This window comes from Ailuropoda melanoleuca, chromosome 7 (assembly GCF_002007445.2).
Source record: "Ailuropoda melanoleuca isolate Jingjing chromosome 7, ASM200744v2, whole genome shotgun sequence".
Lineage (NCBI taxonomy): Eukaryota > Metazoa > Chordata > Mammalia > Carnivora > Ursidae > Ailuropoda > Ailuropoda melanoleuca.
The window spans coordinates 25,100,997-25,121,048 of NC_048224.1; the positions used below are offsets into that span (position 1 = coordinate 25,100,997).

Genomic DNA, 20,052 nt, shown 5'->3' on the forward strand with positions numbered 1-20,052 from the left:
TTGTGTAATTACTTTTCAGTGTGTCTGTCGTCCCTTCTAAATAGTGAGCTCTTTAAGGATAGGGATTGTGTGTTGGTAATTTACACTTTCCCCATAGTTCCCAAGACTGGGATATTGTGGGTATTCAGTAAATGATAGATGTGTTAATATAAATAAAGTATATTCTGACAAGGATTCTAGCTAAATGACTATACCAAAGACAATCTCTTCAGATGGCTCAGTGGTAAAATGTCAGTATTTGATTAATTTAACTGAGAAATGCTAACTTTGAATTTTAGGTATTCAGCGTATGGTATGGTTAATTGCCCTTAAGAACCTCTTCTTTATTTGTTGTTGTTGTCATTCTGGGTTTTTGTTTTGTTTTCTTTCAAGTAACCTCTACAGCCTACATGGGGCTTAACTCACAACTAGATCAAGATTTGCATGCTGTATCCATTGAGCCAGCCAGGCACCTTTAAGAGCCTTCTCTTTTTAAACAGCATTTTGTTTGGATCCCACCCATTTCCCTCTCTCATTGTCTTTCATCTTTCACCTGGAGTTTGTAGGAAGTAAATAGTGACTGAGAGGTCAGTTGTTACTCTACCACCATCTCTAAGAACTTGGAAATAAGGGAAATTAGACTTATGACTGAGAATTAAATTGTAACATTAACCTATATTAAGGCAAAGTTATCAAAAATCACCTTAAAAAGGAAAACTGGACAAATTAAGACTTGACTAAGTATATTTATCTAAAGAATATTCACTGAAGCCCTGTTGGTTAGCAGTGGCAACATAGAAACAGGACAGTGAGAGGCATACTTTGGTTGTGCCTAACTGTCCAAGAGAGAGAATGTAGCCCACGAACTCGAGCAGTTCTATTTCCCATCTGTGGCCTGATGCTATTAAACCTTTGAAACATGCAATTTAATTTCCCTACCTCAAATTCCAAGTTCATCAAGCAACTTTCTTTCTGATTATGACTCATTTCTTATGTGTATCTTTTTACAAGGAGAAAATGTCTGAACTTCATGCCAAGGCCAATATTATCATCATTATGACAGTTAATCTATTTCATTGCAAGTAATCATCTACCATTCTGATTTTACATCAGCCTCTGACCCCTTTTTAATGTTAGTTTCAATTGTAGGTTCTATCTCAGTAAAGAGCCAAAACCAAGTTTCTGAGCCTAAAAACTGAAGTCCAGGATCTGGGCTTCACATTGTTGAATTTTACCTCATATAATTGTCAAATGTAACCCTTTCACACGCTCCCCATTGTCAATGCCTTAATTTACCTATTTATTATATTTCCCCTGGATTACAATAATAGCATCTCAACTCATTTTCTGGCCATCAGTCAAACTACACTCAACACTGATGCATCTTTAAATCATAAGTTTCATTATGTTAACTTTTAAAGTATTTAATGGCATTCTGCAATGTACTCCATTCCATGACCTTTTGTATGTTGTTCCTCAGCCCTGCCTGGAAAATTCTGTCTCCCATATTCATTAAACTAACTTATATTTATGCTTTCATGCTCAGCACAGGATCTGCTCCAGGAAACTTTACCTGACCCCCACAGTCAGGTTTAGATACCCCTCTTTCGCACTTCCATGACACCCCGTCTTTATCATACTATCCACTACACTATAGAGCAATTGTTTACTCATATGTCTCCCCTACTGGACAGTGAATTTCTTCATGGCAGTGATGGGGATATTGTCTGATACTTTTCTATATTCCCTAGCTCTTAGTATAATACTTAATTTGTTAAGTGAATTTAAGAACCTCTCATAACTTTATTCATTTCATTTAAACTTCAACAAGTTTCTGCAGTCTCCTTTCATCTCTTCCAATCTGCACTTTCTTCTTGATCCTTGAACATAATTTATCCCTACCTACTTTTTTCCCCACTTTGAACTTGTCACACTCTTGCTGTTTCTTCAGAGCCATATGACCAACAAACTACCGTGTGTGTGTGCATTTCTGTCCATTAATGAATGAGATTGTTAGGTATCACTAAGTTTGTGAAATATCATTTTAATATATAATTCCTCCCATAGACTACAATATGATTGAATAAAAATAGTTTAAATAAAATGTAATTGAAAATGTAGATAACCTCTGGCTCTTAAATGAAAATTACTCATAAATGATAGCAAGTAGACAAAAAAAAAAATCTTTGAGATGAAAATCCTAAGCAGTTGGCTAGGCTCACCCACTACCTTAATGAGTACTGCACATCACACAGAGCATCCAACTGAGATTTATGCTTCAGTAAAATCACTCTGTAGTGATTTTCAATGTTGTGAGCCTTCAAGTTTGCTCGTGAAAGTTATACAAATATTAAATCTGAGAATGCCAGGTTTGCAGTACCACACATATATATGCTAGGCTTGGTGATGTATTAAACAATGTAAGTTATGGTTTTTGACCTCAAAAAGTGTACAGATGTTTCCCTTTATTCAAAGGACTCATGAATTTCCACCTTCTCTAGGAAATCCTGTTTGGAAGAGGTAGTGAATGGATGCTTTCTTCACAGATACATTTTTAATTATTTATACATTTTAATTATTGAATAATGACTGTGATTACATTAGATTTGTAGATTAATCTGGGGGATAATTTTTTTGGGGGGGGATAATTTCTATTTTTGCAATGTTGAGTCTCCTTATCCAGGAACATGGTATTTCTCTATTAATTCAGGTCTTTTTCTGTGGCCCTCAGTAAAATTTTGTATCTTTTCATATAGAATCATACATTTATTTTTAGGCTTATTCATAGATATTTAAATTTTGTTGCTATTTAAGTGGTACTTTCTCCATTATGTTTTCTGATTATTTTAAGTATTTAGAAAGGCTATTTTGTTGTAAATTTATTTTGTGACGGGGCATCTTACCCAAATCTTGTTATTTCTAGTAATTTCTAGAGTCATGGAATAGTCCTAAGATTGGAAGAGGGGGCAGTGGAAATTTTCTTGTCCAGCCTTCTCATGTACAGATAAGACTCAGAGTAGTCCAAACAGGTTTGATTTAAATCTTAGATCTCATGAATCTCTAGTCATTGAGTTTGACAAAATATGGTAAAGAGGCAAGGGACCAAGACTGAGACATCTCAGGTTGGACATCTCAAATCTGCATCTTGATGTGCTCATCACCAATCCAAGCTTTACAAATTCAGAAATTCAATGTACAGCTTGTCTTAGGAGTGACCAGGTCTCATGAGATCAATTCACTCCTTTCTTTATGGAAAGAATAACTTATCAACAAGACAGCTAAGTTGGAAGTTTAACATGGAAAATCTAATAACATCCAGGGCATTGTCTTCTCATGGCCAGCTCTACCCAGGAGAACAAATTAGAGATCCCAGAATCACAGCAAAGAGAACTGGATGTTTTTATGTGGTATTTAAGATATAGTACTCTGAGAGTCTTTTCTGTTCTAATGATGATATTAGATAAATATCCAAATATTTCTTTCCAAATAACTCTGATAGGCATTATAATGAGAGAAACCTTTCCTTAGGCAATGGCTGAAACAGTGATAAATGTTTCAGTATTTTCTCTTCTAAAAACTGTCATTCCTTCAGTCTTTCCTGACCAACAAGTTAGTTTTAAAGAGTAGAGCTTCTCGGGGCGCCTGGTGGCACAGCGGTTAAGCGTCTGCCTTCGGCTCAGGGCATGATCCCGGCGTTATGGGATCGAGCCCCACGTCAGGCTCCTCTGCTATGAGCCTGCTTCTTCCTCTCCCTCTCCCCCTGCTTGTGTTCCCTCTCTCACTGGCTGTCTCTATCTCTGTTGAATAAATAATAAAATCTTTTAAAAAAAATAATAAAAAAAAAAAGAGTAGAGCTTCTCTTAGATTAGCTCTGTTTTAACTTCATAGCTTCTTTTCTAGAAAGGAACCCTAAGCCCCATGCTGAAATGTATTTAGGCTGAACTTTAATCTTACCAGCTTGCTTATTTATTTATTTATTTATTTATTCATACATACATACATACATACATACATACATACGGGGGGGGGGCGGGTAGGGCAGAGGAAGAGAGAGAGATAGAATCCAAGCAGCTCCACACTCTACACTCAGTGCGGAACACGACCCTGACATCATGACCTGAACCAAAATCAAGAGTCAGACACCCAACGGACTGAGCCACCCAGGTGCCTATCATCTCTTAAGCAGATTACTTCAGGAATATTTCCATAGATGGGTTAAACATTTATTAATATTGATTCTTGTTAACTGCTTTTCAAGGGCATGGTGGGCATGGTGGGTTTAAAACCTGGTTCCCACATTTTATATATACCTTTTTTGGGTCCTATAGCTTCCCTATCAAACATAACACAGCTTCTTGAGATCAACTATAAAACAGACCACTAAGCATGACCCATCAATAGTTATTGAAATTCAGGGATTGTCTGGATTCTCTGTTAGGTTGAATTTGCTGAGGCGGCCTGTAGGAATGAATAATCATGCCCACCTGCTCAATCTTTTGTCAGAACTGTTACTCTTGCTTTAGACAGCATTTGTCTGGGTGGGCCCAACTGACCAGGCTATCATGTAATTTGAAATTGTTGGACTAGAATCAAAATACGTAGAGTGAATGTCAGTAATGATATTGGAAATCTCTGAAAGATAAATTGGAGAATTGAAATCCCTAAAAGGGTTTGAGGCTAGGTAAGCTTGGAGAGGAATGCATTTAAGCAGCAAAGCTAAGATGTCCTAGATCTATGCTGAGAAACTAGCAAAACTGCTCCTAATTCATTTTATTGGCTGCTGCTCGTGCAGTAAGTAAGTGGATCAGCCAGATTTTAGGGCACAGGACCCTGAACGCCCAGTGCAGTTACCACAATTACCATATGCTGGAAGGTGAGGATCGTACTATATTAAGTAGCATACTCAAGGACTGGGTGTTTACCTCAGTACTCACCAGCTGGGAAGAGATAAAGATAGAACCTACTCAGGCTTTTCTTCTGGCTCTTGCTTGCCTCCAGGGCTTTTAGGACTCAGGAGAAATTTAATGAATAAAGGAATTTATAAATAGAGCTGTCTGAAAATGTAGAGACCATCTTGAGAGAGTGATTTCTTCTGTACTGGAAGAATTTAAGTGAGGCAGCCAGGGTTCTAAACACAGGGAATGACTTGGATGGGAGGATGGATTAGGTATCTCCCAGTCCCTTTCTAGTTTTGAAATTCTGTAATTTCCAGGATCAGAGTAACTCTAGAGGCTTTCCAAGATCCAGGGTGGCTCCCAGCACAGACATTCCTGGTGGGAGTGGAGGGTAATTCTGAAAGTATTTTTACTTGGGCTTAGTTTAATTTGGTTCACCCTGGTCATTCAGTGACTCTCCTTAGACTCAATAAAACCCCTTATGATATGAGAAAACCACTTGACAACTCCAGTTGGCACTGTGATCCAGGGATGTTCCCAGTTTGGTCTTAAAGCCAGCATTTCCTGGGAACATAGAGAGCAGCAGGGAGCCTAATTAATACTGGAGTGACTTAAACTCCCACAGCATGTTGACCTGGTAGCATTAGGAATATTCTGCCATCTGCTATGAAGTAGAGTAATAGAGCACAGATCACTAGCAGAGAACTGACACGTGGGGCACAGAAAATTCCTCACAACTTATGGTTTTGGATTTTGTGAGTCACAAACCCTCCCCACTTCATGGGTGCCACATTTGTATCTAATAAAGTAGGTCAGCTAAGGTAATTAAATTAAGCTAATGTGTCTTTGGACTGATTTTAACTAAGAGATGTACAGATCCCAGAGCTGATTTTAAACATCACCTGGCAAAGTGTTTGTATTCTTTATAGCACTTGTCTCGATGAAGTTATCACACTAGACATCTTATAACTTGTATTTTTCAGAAGGGCTAATATTCTTGATAATTTTACCTACTGCTTGTCTTCGTTCTTTTTTTTTTCAAGTTCATCCAATCCCCTACGTAGAAGCCAGGCTCTGTGCAAGGGCTTTAGAAGACAGAGAAATTAATTAGACGTGCTCACACTAGCCAATCTGATAGAGGAGATAAAATTCAAAAAATAATTATAACAAACATTGCATCAAAAACTGGGGATGTACTGTATGGTGACTAATATAACAAAATAAAAATTATAAAAAAATAATTATAACATAAGGAAGAACAAATGATTAGGAGAATAATACCAATGAAGGAATATAGCAGTTGGGAGAGGTGGGGGGATTACTTGTGGATCAGAGAAAGGGAGAAACTACACTGGATTCATGGAATTTGAGCTTGCCCTTGTTAAAATAGCCTTTGAAGGATTTTTACTGATATAGATCAAGGGCATTACCCTTGGAAGGGACAGCGTGAATAGCAGCATAGATGCAGGAAAGTCTGGGTCGTATTTAAGGAATTGTACATTTGCCAGTTTGAATAAAGGTAAATAATGGAAAAGAAAGATGAAAGAATAGTTAAGGTTCAAATGGGAGCATCTTGAATGTGTGGCTGATAGCTGGACTTCATTCAGTAATCCTTGGGGAGCCACTGTGTGTTGTGATCTGGTCAGCAAGAAGACATGATCAGTGTTCTGCTTTAGGGCAGCAGTGGATAGTTTATAAAAGTCAGAAGCAGATAACAGGATATTGAATGCAGAAGGAAAGTAAAAGGAATCTGAGATGATAGTAGTGGGATTAGAAAGGAAGTAGTAGCTTTAAGAGATCCTCAGAACATATAAGACCTGGCAGTTAATCAGAGGGGGAACTGAAGGAGATTCTTAGATTTCATGAACAAGTCAGAATACTAAGACAGAGGAACAGATATATTAAAATGAGAGAAGGTGAGAAATATCATTTTGGAACATGATTATCTTGAGATGCTAGCAAGCAGCTAAGAGGAAATGTCCAACAGTATGGGTTTGGGACTAAAAATGGTTTTAGGAGCCAGGGGTAGAGATGCAAGAGAGGATTTGATATCATAATTCAAGGAAAGCACACACAGACAACAGGGAGGGGAACAATGCTTTGGGAAATAGCCCATGTGCAAGGCACTGTAGAAAATGCTTGATATACTTTATATAATCTTTGCAATCAAGGTGAAGCAATTATCTTCATGTGAGAGGTGAAAGACTGAAGTTCAGAGTGAATTATCTCATTACCCCAAGTTCACACATAATAAGTGTTGACTTCAGGGTTTAAATTTAGGTCAGCCTAACTGCTACATCACATTGCAAAGTAATCAAAGAGGTAGGGGAAGAAAAATGAGGGAAATGAATTGTCATGAGAACAGGGAAAGAAAAGGTCGTATATCCTAATGAACTATATGGTGGCCATGGGATAGAGAAGACTGAAGTAAGGAGGCAAAATGTCTTCAAATGGTTCCTAGTAGCTCCAGCTTTTGTTGGGAATTGGTGCCAAGGCCACATAGATGCCAGGCTTAGGTACATCAAGAAAGGCTATGTAGGGACCTTGAACTGTGGTTGGCCTAGCCGGAGGTTGAGTTCCATCTACAATTGGACATTTTAATTTACCTGAACACTTATCCCAGAAGCATCCAGATGATTTTCCAACCTTTTTAGCAGGAGAAACTACTTTTTAAAACTTAAAATATAGAAAAATACCAGATAAAAGTAGAGTTATTCAAATTGAGAGAAAGGAAGTGCCCTCTACTTCCTCCTTGCTCCTCTCTACCCTTAACCATATTTCAGCTCCTGAGAAACCAGCCAGCCTGCTTTACATAGCACCATTTGAAAACCCCTGCTGTACTTTTTCTTTTTTTGAGTGAGAAGGGGAAGTAATTATTATTATAGATAAGAAAAGCTAGAATCCTGAAGATAAAAGTCATTTGCTTTATCTACAAATAATTTAGGAATCCAGCTGAGAATAGAACAGAGGTTTCCAAACTCCCCATCAGTCAGTGTTCTTTCTGGCCCTTGACTCCAATTATAAAACAAATTTTATCTATTTAAAAAGGAACGTAATATTTGCTTTCTAAGATTCCATTCAACTGACATTTGTTAACCACCTATATGTCCAAAACAGTTAAGACTAAGTAAACGTTGGCTTATTTTTATAGACTAAAAGAAGAGGAAAATAAACTATCCAAAAACATACTGTACTACTTAATATGGAGCTTACTTTGTGAGATTGCAAAATTACAAGCACCAGAAGAAGATTATTTGGTCAGACCTAATTTAAATCTCTAGGCAGACAAGAAGGGTTTTTGTAGCACACAACTGCTTTATAAAACCTGCCTTATAGACAAAGCAGATAACTCCTGAGGAAGACCCTGAGTTTGAAAATAGAAGCAGTAGCTAAGAACCTATAGTATTTTGCAGATTCCTTTCCACCCATTTTGTATTTGAAGTTTATATTAATCTTTAGCTTTTTTGTTTTAAACCACCTGAAACCAAATCCAAGTTAATTGAAAAGTTATTCAAGGCCTATGAATCACCTTCGGAAGAAGCAGTTGAAAATCCGAGTACTGAGACTCACTTCACTTTCCCTGTCTAGAGGAAACAGGAGAAAAAAATAATCCACAACAAAGGAATGTGGCAAGTTCCCAAAAGCCAAGAAGCTGTTAGAAGTAGAAAACTGAAGGAAATTTAGTCCTCTAAATGGCCTGATAGACAAGTAGATGTTTCAACATCTTCCCGCCCCTCCCAGAATTTTAAAGATCCTTGTTTTGCTAAAGTGTTTTCCTGTCAAAAGTAGTTGTGATTGAAATAAAGAGATAAGGCGGGTTCTGTAACTGAGAAGAAAGGGAGGATGTGGAGTGCTGGTGGGTTTTGGGCTGTGCTTGTTGAAAGCCTTTTGGGGTAAACTTGCTTTTTAACTGTGTATGTGCTTCTGTTGCTTTAAAAAAAAAACCAGCTTTTGTTAGCTTTGCTGAGATTCATGTGATATGAATTGGGATGGGGGAACCTGATTTCTGGAGTAACTAGGGATTTGTGCATTGGATATAATAGCTAACTCTGGGAAACCTTAATGGAATGGTCTGAAAGCTTTCATGATCTTATACGACAGTCTGGGGGAAATACAGCTCTTAGTTTTAGTCAAGGATGATGGGCACATCTGCTTCTGTGTAAGAGTCCTATCCTCAGATTCTGACATACAGAAGTTTGTTCCTTTGTTGATGAAAAATTCGATTCTGTCAAAGACAGATTTGTTCATTAAGAGCCAATTATGACTTGTATGTATGCAGTCTATGGCATTCTAGTACTGAGAGTCATCAGCTATGCTGGTGTCACAAATATGCCACTGCCAGACTTCATTGTGTTTATTACAGTTTATGTAGTTTCCAGACAGAGCTAAATATAAACTTAAAGACTTTCTCCAAACCTTCATACTTAGTAAATTTACTAGTTTTTTGTGTATAGTAACTGGGCGGGGGCAGCACAGAATCACAGCTAGGGCTTGGAGGAACTTGAAGTTGGTTTGCACTATTTTTCCAATTGGAAGACTGCGAATTGGTAGATCAGTACTCCACCCCCAACCTCAAGTTGCAGTAAGGTTGTCTTTATGTCACGTGATTCAGTTCAAGGTCTAGGTAGTTTAGAGATTATCAGCTTAAGATGGGACCTGTTATTTCTACCTTTGATTCTCATGTCTAAATGAAACAGTTTTAGATCCTATAACCATGTCTTTTTTTTTTCTTTTGAGAGAGAGAGAACATGTGTGCACATGTGAAGGTGGTGGTGGGGGAGGAGCTGAGGGAGAGGGAGAAAGAGAATGTTAAGCAGGCTCCATGCTCAGCTTGGGCCCCAATATAGACTTGATCCCACAACCCTGAGATCATGACCTGAGCTGAAATCAAGAGTTGGACACTTAACGGACTGAGCCACCCAGATGCCCCAAATCCTATAACCATGTCTTATGTCTTATAGTTAGTGCTATTCCTTGACTTCTCTTTGATGCCTCTTCTTATGACTCTAGTGTTTTTCAGCCTTCTTTTTAAAATGTAATGAGCGTCCTCCCCAAATATTTAGTAATTACAAAGGGAAAAAGAGTAAGTTTACAGTGAAGAGTTCTGGCAGACACCATCTTAACCAAGCAATCTTGGTTCATATCACCAGGGATATACATGACAGCATGTTCCCCTGATAGGATGCACTAGGAAGGGCACATCAGACAAACCCAAGTTGAAGCACACTCTACAAAACAATTGGTCAGTACCTTTCAAAAGTGTCAAGATCATGAAAGACAAAGAATCTGGAACATTCACAAGTTGAAGAAGACATACAGCTAAATGCAATGTAGGATCCTGGATTGGGTCCTGGAGCCAGAAAAAAAGGACATTAGTGGAAAGAATTAGTAAAAAATAATTTCTGTACTTCAGTTTATATTATTATATGAAGATTAATGTCTTAGTGTGTAATTGTTATGGTATATAAGAATTAACATAAGAATACAGTGTGTGAAGGGTATATGGAAATTCTCTATACTATTTTTGCAACTCTTCTGTAAGTTTAAAATTATCTCAAAATAAAATGTTTTTCTTTTAAATGTGGTGACCCAAATTGGCCTATTCTTTCAATAAGGGCTATTAAAAAATTACTCTCCTGAATAAAATAGGAAGAGTATTTCATATGATTGGTATATTTTATTTTTTAGTTCTTTTGTAATTTTTTAAATTTAACTTTAATTTTTAGTTCTTTTTTTATTATGTGTTGAATAGATGTAAAGTTTATAACAAATGTGTAAGTTGTAAAGAATAACAATAATGTGAACACAAGTGTAGCTTGAAGCTTTCAGTATGCCTTTACCATTCTCCCACCCTCTCCTTAACCTTTATCCTGAATTTTGTACTTTTCATTCTCTTGTTTCTCTTTATAAGTTTACCTTGAAAGTATGTGTCCCTAATGATAGAGTTTTGCATGGTTTTTAACTTTATGTAAGTGGAATATCATATGTATTCTTTTGCAATTCTCCCCCTAAATATTATATTCCTGAGATTTAATCATGTTGACCTGCTTAACTGTAGTTCGTTCATTTTCACTGCTATGTAGCTTTCCATTGTATGAACATACCACAGGTTACTTCTCTATTCTCCCATTAATAGCTCTTTTGTTGGTTCCAATTTTGCTGTTATGAAGAATGCTACCATACACGTCCTTGTATATGACATACTATGAGAGTCTCCCTAGGGTGGATACATAAAATAGACTGGCTGGATTATAGGGTAAATGCCCCATCAACTCTATAAGATAAAGCCAAATTGTTTCCAAAGTGGTTGTTCAATTTTTAATACCATGAACAGTATGTAAGTGTTCCACTGGTTCCATTTTTTCTCTAGCACGGGATTATTAGACTTAAAATTTTTTTACCAATTTAGTGGGCATGTATATTAAAATTTTAAAATTTTGCCATTTATTGATTGTTTACTTTGAATCAAGCACTGTGGCAGATGTTTTCATACCTTATTTAACTTAATCCTCTCATAATTCTTCTCAGTCACATAATAGAAATCAATGTTGTATTTAGTTTGTAATATGTAATTACCCCCAACTCTCTGTCTCTGACAAATTTATTCTTTAGTGGGTCTTTCTCCATCTTTTATCTCCCTAATTTATTTCCTGTTTCTTTTTTTAAAATCTCAGTTTAGAAGAAATTTGAGGGAAGGCTCTCTGGTTTCTGAGTAGTTAATAACTTGCCCCGGCTCACATTGTTATTAGTAGCAGACTGAAATTAAACCTGGTTCTCTAGCTCCCAATCTTTTTCTTCTCTCTATTCATCTTTTTTTTTAAAGATTTTATTTATTTATTTGACAGAGATAGAGACAGCCAGCGAGAGAGGGAACACAAGCAGGGCGAGTGGGAGAGGAAGAAGCAGGCTCATAGCGGAGGAGCCTGATGTGGGGCTCGATCCCATAACGCCGGGATCATGCCCTGAGCCGAAGGCAGACGCTTAACCGCTGTGCCACCCGGGCGCCCCTCTATTCATCTTTTTTTTTTTCTCTCTCTCTCTCTTCCCTGTTTCCTCCCACATACCATTTCTTCCTCCCTTCCCTCACATTCTTCTCCTCTGAGATTTTTTTTGTTTTTCTTTTCCTCCTCTGAGTTTAACAGCTTAAATATACTTTCCAGTTGGCTGCTACGTAATGTGATGTGTGTGCAGAGAATGTCACCAGATTGGCTGAGTTCCTGATTCTAGCTGAACAGTCATTACTCAGGTCCCTGGCTGGCCATTAAGTGCCTTATAACCATTTCATATTCCTAGCTATGCTCCTTGTGTGGATTTGGCCAGACTACCCTCTCAGAGCCACTGATGGCCCTGCAGGGGATGGAAAGAAGCCAGAACTTCAGGACATCCCATCCTTGGCTCTTCTTTCTTGGCAGCTGTAGAAACCCCAAGCCTACTGTGAAGATGTAGGCAACTAATAGTAGGACTAGGCGCCTAGAGAATGGTGATATTAAAGCTGCTAATATTAGTTAGAAAAACATAGATTTTGTTGACAGGAGAAACAGACAGGTTGGGATACAAACCTTGTAGCCAACAAGCACAAATAATTTCGTTTAGCCTGCACAATATTTAATTTTCTTTCTTTTTCATTTGGATACTTCTATAGGAAGCATTCGATTTCCTGTTATTTTACATCTAACTGCTGTTAACTTTTTGGCTCCTATTTGAGTTATTTGATGTAACTCTGCCTAGATTACTGAAATATGAATTTTATCCTTAATGAGGTCACTTGGGCCTCGCAGCAGAACTGGAAGATACATTGTTATTCCAGATCACAATTTTCCATCTAGTTGTGTTGTTTTTGTTGTGTTGTTTCTGATAGCTGAACATCTCTTGGCTGGAAATATCCTTTTACTTAGACTTTACATTTCCCTAAAGATACGAATTTTTTCCCCATCTAATCCTGTTTGGGATGATTAAGATGAAAATAACTATAAAATTTTCTAGTCTTGGCTTATCCACACTTAGTGACTTGGGAGACCTGAAAGAAATTGATTAAAATCAATATACTTTATTGGCCTTTTCTGGGTTGGGTTAAGGATAAAGACAAAGAAGACTTTTTCTGTATAGCAAACTCATGGGGTTTCATACAGTATAATTTTCAAAAGGTTAAAAAACATGACTTTCATATAAATACAATGAGCAGGTATCAAATATTTAATTCATTAATTAATGAGGTAATCAGTAGTAAGTTAAGACCAGTTCAAATGAAAATGTAGGAGCTAAGTATTTACGGGAAATGTAATAAAGAAAGGTTAAGATAAGATTTCTGAATTATTCATAAAATGAATAGACTTAAAGTGCACAAGTCATAACCTTTGGAGTTATCTTTTTCACCAAACATAAATATTTGTATCTCTATAAGATAAAAATCTACAAGTTAACCTCTACCTACAGAGATATAAAATAGTCCCATCATTAGAAAATTAAAGATGTCAATCCAGAACTGCCCTAAGAGATCACCCAAAAATTCTTTTGCCTGTTTCCAATGATCTGTTACAGGTAATTTTTCTGACAAAGTGTAGTCATCAGCCTAGACTTGATTGCCAGAAAGTGGAATCTGTTTGCCAAGCTTTGAAAATATAATTTTATGATGAGGACATATGAAATGAATTCTAAAATTTAGCATATGTATCTTAGAGGTAGATTATTTTGGATTTCAGAGAACAAGTTCCAAGTTTCTTAAGCACATGTTTCTTAAACACATGTTTAAGTGAAATGGTATTGGCATGAGAAATTCTTACACTGAATCTTTTTATTTCCTTTACAGAAATTCCATGGAATCATAGTTGGTACTATTCTGCAATGTCTCTAGTTGAAAGCCAAAGTGAGGACAGACAAAGTGAAGGTAGGTGAACTCAGTAAATACGTAAGTCTTTATGTCATTATTATTGCCTCTAAAAGTAAGTGTGTGTGCATGAGTACACATGCTAATGTACATATGACAGACAAACAGACTGGCCAATCTATCAATCAAACCACCAATCTACCAAACAGCTGACCAGGAAAGGAAATATACTTTGCGGAAGTAAATGCTTTGTCCTTACAAGTACAAGCTCCACTGTTTGGTTATCTGAGAATTCTGATGTGAGTACTTCCAGTCTCTTATCTTTTGTACTTTTATTTCTATTTTTGTTTTATTTTGTACTTTTATTTGGAAGTTTACCAGAAAGGCCTGTTCCTTTTCCTCTCCCCATCCTTCACAACTATCTCCTGCTAAAAAGAAGTGGTCAGTGTGAAAAGAGTTTGCCAAAACAGTAAGGTCATCGTTTGCAGACTCTTTGTGGATAGAGCAAATAGATCTGGCTATGGCATTAGGGAGGATTTCCATACCATTTCCACCCTCTCCTGTGGTGAATCCAAGTACTTTTTTTTTAAATGATTTTTTTATTATATTATGTTAATCACCATACAGTACATCCCCGGATTCCGATGTAAAGTTCGATGCTTCATTAGTTGCGTATAACACCCAGTGCACCATGCAATACGTGCCCTCCTTACTACCCATCACCAGTCTATCCCATTCCCCCACCCCCTCCCCTCTGAAGTCTTCAGTTTGTTTCTCATAGTCCATAGTCTCTCATGTTTCATTCCCCCTTCTGATTACCCCCCTTTTCTTTATCCCTTTCTTCCCCTACCGATCATCCTAGTTCTTATGTTCCATAGATGAGAGAAATCATATGATAATTGTCTTTCTCTGCTTGACTTATTTCACTTAGAATCCAAGTACTTAAAGGGAGCTGAGGTAATCACACCCAAGCCTGACATGAGAAAAAGTTGTTTTCTGACATAAAATTTTCAAAAAGAAAGCTAGAATGTAGTTCTATATTTAGAACTGCTTGACATGAAAAAAAAAATTTTTTTCTGACATAAAATTTTGAAAAAGTAAGCCAGAATGTGGTTCTATATTTAGGCTTCCTTTTGAGGAATGAAGAAGGTGCAGGGAATGAAATTAGGTCACTGATTTCAGGTCACACTAAACCTTCTTTACTTTCTGTCATTGTGCAGTTGTCTGATTCCTGGAGGGAGCTCATTTCAAGGGCACGTAGTTCCATAACGAAGAATTCCATCCCAAGGGCACAGGCTTTAGTTCCAGGAAGAGGAAGTCAGGGACCTCCCAACCGAGGGAAAAACCAGGGAGTCCTTTCCTACTCTCAGAACTGCTAAAGGAAAGAAGGCTGGGGAAAACAAATTAACTTACCAATGTCTCCTGCATGTTATGGCCAGAAAATATGGAAGAGGAGAATACTTTAGGGAACAGTAAATTCAAGGCAAAAGAACAATGTGGCAATCATCAATAAAGACTGATTTACTTATTCAACAAATATTTATTGATCACCAAACGAATGCCAGCCACTGTGCTACAAGCTGGCAATACAGTGGCAGCAAAACTGTATAGAATCTCTGCTCTTACAGAAATTATGGTTTAGTGAAGGACCGACTTTAATTAAATAATAACACATCAAATAATAGCACAGAGAAATATCAAATTATATCTACAATAAGTGCTGTGAAGTAAAGATCATATGGGGGCATAGTGGTTAAGAGCATGGATTCTGGAACTATACTGTTTAGGTTTGAATCGTAGCTCTGCCACTTACTATGTTATCTTGGGAAAATCTCTTAATTTCTCTATGCTACAGTTTCTCATCTATGAAATCAGGCTAATAATAGTGCTACTTCATAAGTATGTTGTAAGGATTGAATGAAGTAATATTTGTAAAGTACTTATGACAATACCTGGTAATGGTAAACACTAGGTAAATATGTTAAAAAAATAATCTATAGGAGTTTTGATGGTTTTGTTATTGTTGTTCAGGAAGTTAATTAAGAACTTGAACATTTATAAATGGGGGTTATTTCAAAAGTCCAGAGTTTTACCAGTGAAAAATAATTGAAACCACTTTTCCTGGCCTAAACCCCTTTTAGTAGGCGAGGCCTACCTCCTACAGTAGTTATTGCTTGTGCTGTTTTGAGCACTGAGCAATTAATACTGGTCCATCAAGATGTTGTTCTTTAGCTTGAGTCAATAAAATAACAGTGGCAAATCCAGTAATTTGGCTTCTTCCCTTTTCTAGGCTATCAACCTATTCTGGTTGGAAAATTTACAGTACATAGAGTGAATATTGACTGGTTCTAGTGTCTTGCTTTTCTTCCCTCTCTATTTTTTACCACTTTCTTAGTTCAGCCATCATTTGAAGTGTTGACTATTACAGTAATCTTTTAAGTCATCGTTATGTCTGCAATCTGTTCCTCTGTAAATCCATCATCTTAATCTTCTGAAATTGCAGGGTTTAATAATAATTTTTTATTATGTTATGTTAGTCACCATACAGTACATCCTTAGTTTTTGATGTAGCATCCATGATTCATTATTTGCGTATAACACCCAGTGCTCCATGCAATATGTGCCCTCCTTAATACCCATCATCGGCCTATCCCACTCCCCCACCCACTCCCCTCTGAAGCCCTCAGTTTGTTTCCGAGAGTCCATAGTCTCTCGTGGTTCATTCCCCCTTCTGTTTACCCCCCCTTCATTCTTCCCTTCCTTCTCCTACCGATCTTCCTACTTCTTATGTTCCATAAATGAGTGAAACTATACAATAATTGTCTTTCTCTGCTTGACTTATTTTGCTTAGCATTATCTCCTCCAGTCTCGTCCATGTTGCTGCAAATGTTGAGAAATCGTTCTTTTTGATGGCTGAGTAATATTCCATTGTATATATGGACCACACCTTCTTAATCCAGTCATCTGTTGAAGGATATCTCGGCTCCTTCCACGATTCAGCTATTGTGGAAAATGCTGCTATGAACGTTGGGGTGCATATGGCCCTTCTCTTCGCTACATCTGTATCTTTGGGGTAAATACCCAGTAGTGCAATTGCTGGATCATAGGGTAGCTCAGCTTTTAACTTTTTTTTTTTTTAAAGTTTTTATTTATTTATTCAACAGAGATAGAAACAGCCAGCGAGAGAGGGAACACAAGCAGGGGGAGCGGGAGAGGAAGAAGCAGGCTCATAGTGGAGGAGCCTGATGTGGGGCTCGATCCCACAATGCCGGGATCACGCCCTGAGCCAAAGCCAGACGCTTAACCAGGCGCCCCTCAGTTTTTAACTTTTTAAGGGACCTCCACACTGTTTTCCAAAGTGGCTGTACCAGCTTGCATTCCCACAATGAATGATCCATGAGAGACTATGGACTTTGGGAAGAAAACTGAGGGCTTCGAGGGGGGCGGGGGGGAATGGGATAGGCTGGTGATGGGTATTAAGGAGGGTACGTATTTGTATGGTGCACTGGGTGTTATACGCAAGTAATGAATCATGGAACTTTACATCAAAAACTAGGGATGTACTGTATGGCAACTACATAATATAATTTTAAAAATATTATTATTAAAAAAATAAAATAAAAATAATAGCCTTAATGAGATATAACTTACATGCCATTAAATTACCCTTTTAAAGCATACAATTTAGTGATTTTTAAAATATATTAATGGAATTGTACCACTGTTACCTTAATTTAATTTTAGAACATTTTCATCACCCCAAAAAGAAACCCCATACCCATTAGCAGTCACTCCCAATTCCTGCCTTCTCCAGCCTCTAGCAACCACTAATTTACTTTCTATCTCTTATTGATTTGCCTATACTGGACATGACATAAATAAAATCATAAAATATCTGGCCTTTTGTGACTGACTTCTTTCACTTAATATTTTCAAGGTTCATGTTGTGGTATGTGTCAGTACTCCATTCCTTTGTAAGGCTGAATACCATTCCAGTGTATGTACATACCACAATTTATCCATTCACCAGTTGATAGACATTTGGGTTGTTTCCACTTTGGGGCTATTATGAACAATGCTGCTATAACCATTCATGTATAAGCTTTTGTGTGAGCATATCATTTCAATTCTCTTGAATCTACAATTCATTTTAAGTCTTACTTCTATCCTATATTGAATTGTTGCTTTACTGTTTTGAATATATCTTGTATGATTCTACTAAATTACCTAGCACAGTGCCTACAGAGTTTCCTCTGTTCTGGAAAGTATATATGCATACATTGATATGTAAATACCCTGTAAAAGAAGGGACACAAAGGATATACACCAATCTGTTAATGGTGCTTTCCTTGGGAAAGGGAGAAAAAGGGGAAAGGAAACTATTTTTTCTCTTTATATTTCTGATTTTAGATCTTTTACAGTTAAAATATATTTATGTGTTACTTTGGGTTATTTGAAAAATCATTAAAGGAACAATTGTAATCACAAAGGGAAAGAAGTTGGAGAAACTAAAAAGGAAAGGACAAAGAAAAAAAAGGAAAAAATAGGAAGGAGGAGGGGCATAGATATTGTGGCATTTAGAGCAGAAAATTAATCAGAGCTTTAGTAATAGAATCCTACACAATACCACATTTAAACACAAAAAATAGACAAGTATATTGCATAACTCTGTGTGAACATACTACAAACCATTGAATTATACATTTTATTTTAAATAGGTGAATTATATGATATGTATAGCTAAGTAAAGTTATTTAGAATAAAAAAGACATCTATGGGTTTTAGAGTTAGCTTCTAGAATTACGATTCTTTAGAAAATTTAAAGCAACAATAGAACTAGTTTGTAGGAGCTTTTCCTGACCTCAGTAACAGGAGCAGGGTAGCAAGATAAAATACACGATTCCCAATTAAATTTGAATCTCAATAAATGATGAATAATTTTTTAGTATAAATATGTCCCATATAAATATTTGGGACATACTTTGTTTTTGTATTTTTATTTGCTAAATCTGGCAACCCTAAACAAAGGGAATTAAGTTTTGAATCTCTAAGAGTGAAATTGCTTCTTTAGTATCACCAGGATTTACTATTAGATCCAGCTTTGTGTGAATGGCATTTTGTATCTAAATGATGGCCTTTACTATAAGTTTCCCAGCCTCTTGTCTCCTATCTCAAGGAAGGTGTTATGAGTGGGAAACACTGAAAGTGATATCTAGCAGTTCAAACATGATTAATTTTACCTTTATCACATTGATAAAAAATCGTTGGCTCTCCTTTTCAAATGATGTCAGAAGGGCAAAGCACCACTCCCAACCTCCATCTATGTGGAGTGATTCAAATGATACTCCTGTCAGCTTCTCTCTTGAGAGGAGAGGGAAGAAAACAAAGGTCTCCAACAGGAATAGCGGGTAGGACCTTTAGTTTTGTTTTGGGGTTTTGTTTTGTTAAGATTTATTTATTTTTTTAGAGATTGAGAGAGCGCGAGTGGGGGAAGGGGCAGAGGGACAGGGACAGGGACAGGGAGAGAGAGAGAATTGCAAACAAACTCCCTCCTGACCCCTGAAACCAGCACAGGGCTTGGTCTCATAGCCCTGAGATCCTGACCTGAGAGTCAGCCTCTAACCAACGGCGGGGCCTACAGGGCCGCGCAATTGCGTAGGCAAGGCAGGCAGAGCCGGAGAAGTGCCGCCAGGGTGCGGTCGGTCCATGACGCCCACCTTCCCTGGCCCCGCCCCTTCACACAGTGTCCCCCCCCCACCGCCGCCATGGGAGGGCAGGTGGAGATCATCTCCCCCAGAGACTGGCGCACCTTCCCAAAGGGTAGCCAGACCTGCGTGGTGCGCTACACGGGGATGCTTGGAGATGGAAAGAAATTTGACTCCTCCAGGGACAGAAGCAAGCCCTTTAGGTTTATGCTAGGCAAGCAGGAGGTGATCCGAGGCTGGGAAGAAGGGGTTGCCCAGATGAGTGTGGGTCAGAGAGCCAAACTGACCAGCTCCCCAGACTACATGCCTATGGTGCTACCAGGCACCCAGGCATCATCCCGCCAAATGCCACTCTCATCTTTGATGTGGAGCTTCTGAAACTGGAATGACAGGAATGGCCTCCTCCCTGAGCTCTCCATTCTTGGATGTGCCATGGAGGGGTGTGGCGCCTCCAGATGCACGCACGTGAATCCGTATGGAGCTTTTCCTGATGTTCCACCAAACGCTCTTCGTATAAACATCGACATCGACCCCGACTGAATGTGTTCTGTCACCCGGCGTTGTTCTTTCCCTTTCTCCTCGGATGTGTGTTGACATAAACTGTATGCCATAAACTCCAAATTACTCATGTTAATTCATTTTTGTTTTG

General features: G+C 37.8%; 1 protein-coding gene and 1 pseudogene across 1 annotated transcript in view; both read left to right on the forward strand.

Annotated features, from left to right (window-relative positions):
- The window catches only part of LOC100475639 (phospholipid-transporting ATPase FetA), a 121,519-nt gene that overhangs the window by 16,967 nt on the left and 84,500 nt on the right, over positions 1-20,052 (forward strand). Inside the window, exon 2 of the mRNA XM_034665560.1 lies at positions 13,681-13,758. Within this exon, the coding sequence (XP_034521451.1) occupies positions 13,716-13,758 (43 nt within the window). The 5' untranslated portion in view covers positions 13,681-13,715. The remainder of the gene's footprint in view (positions 1-13,680; positions 13,759-20,052) is intronic.
- Positions 19,444-19,849, forward strand: LOC100471310 (annotated as a pseudogene).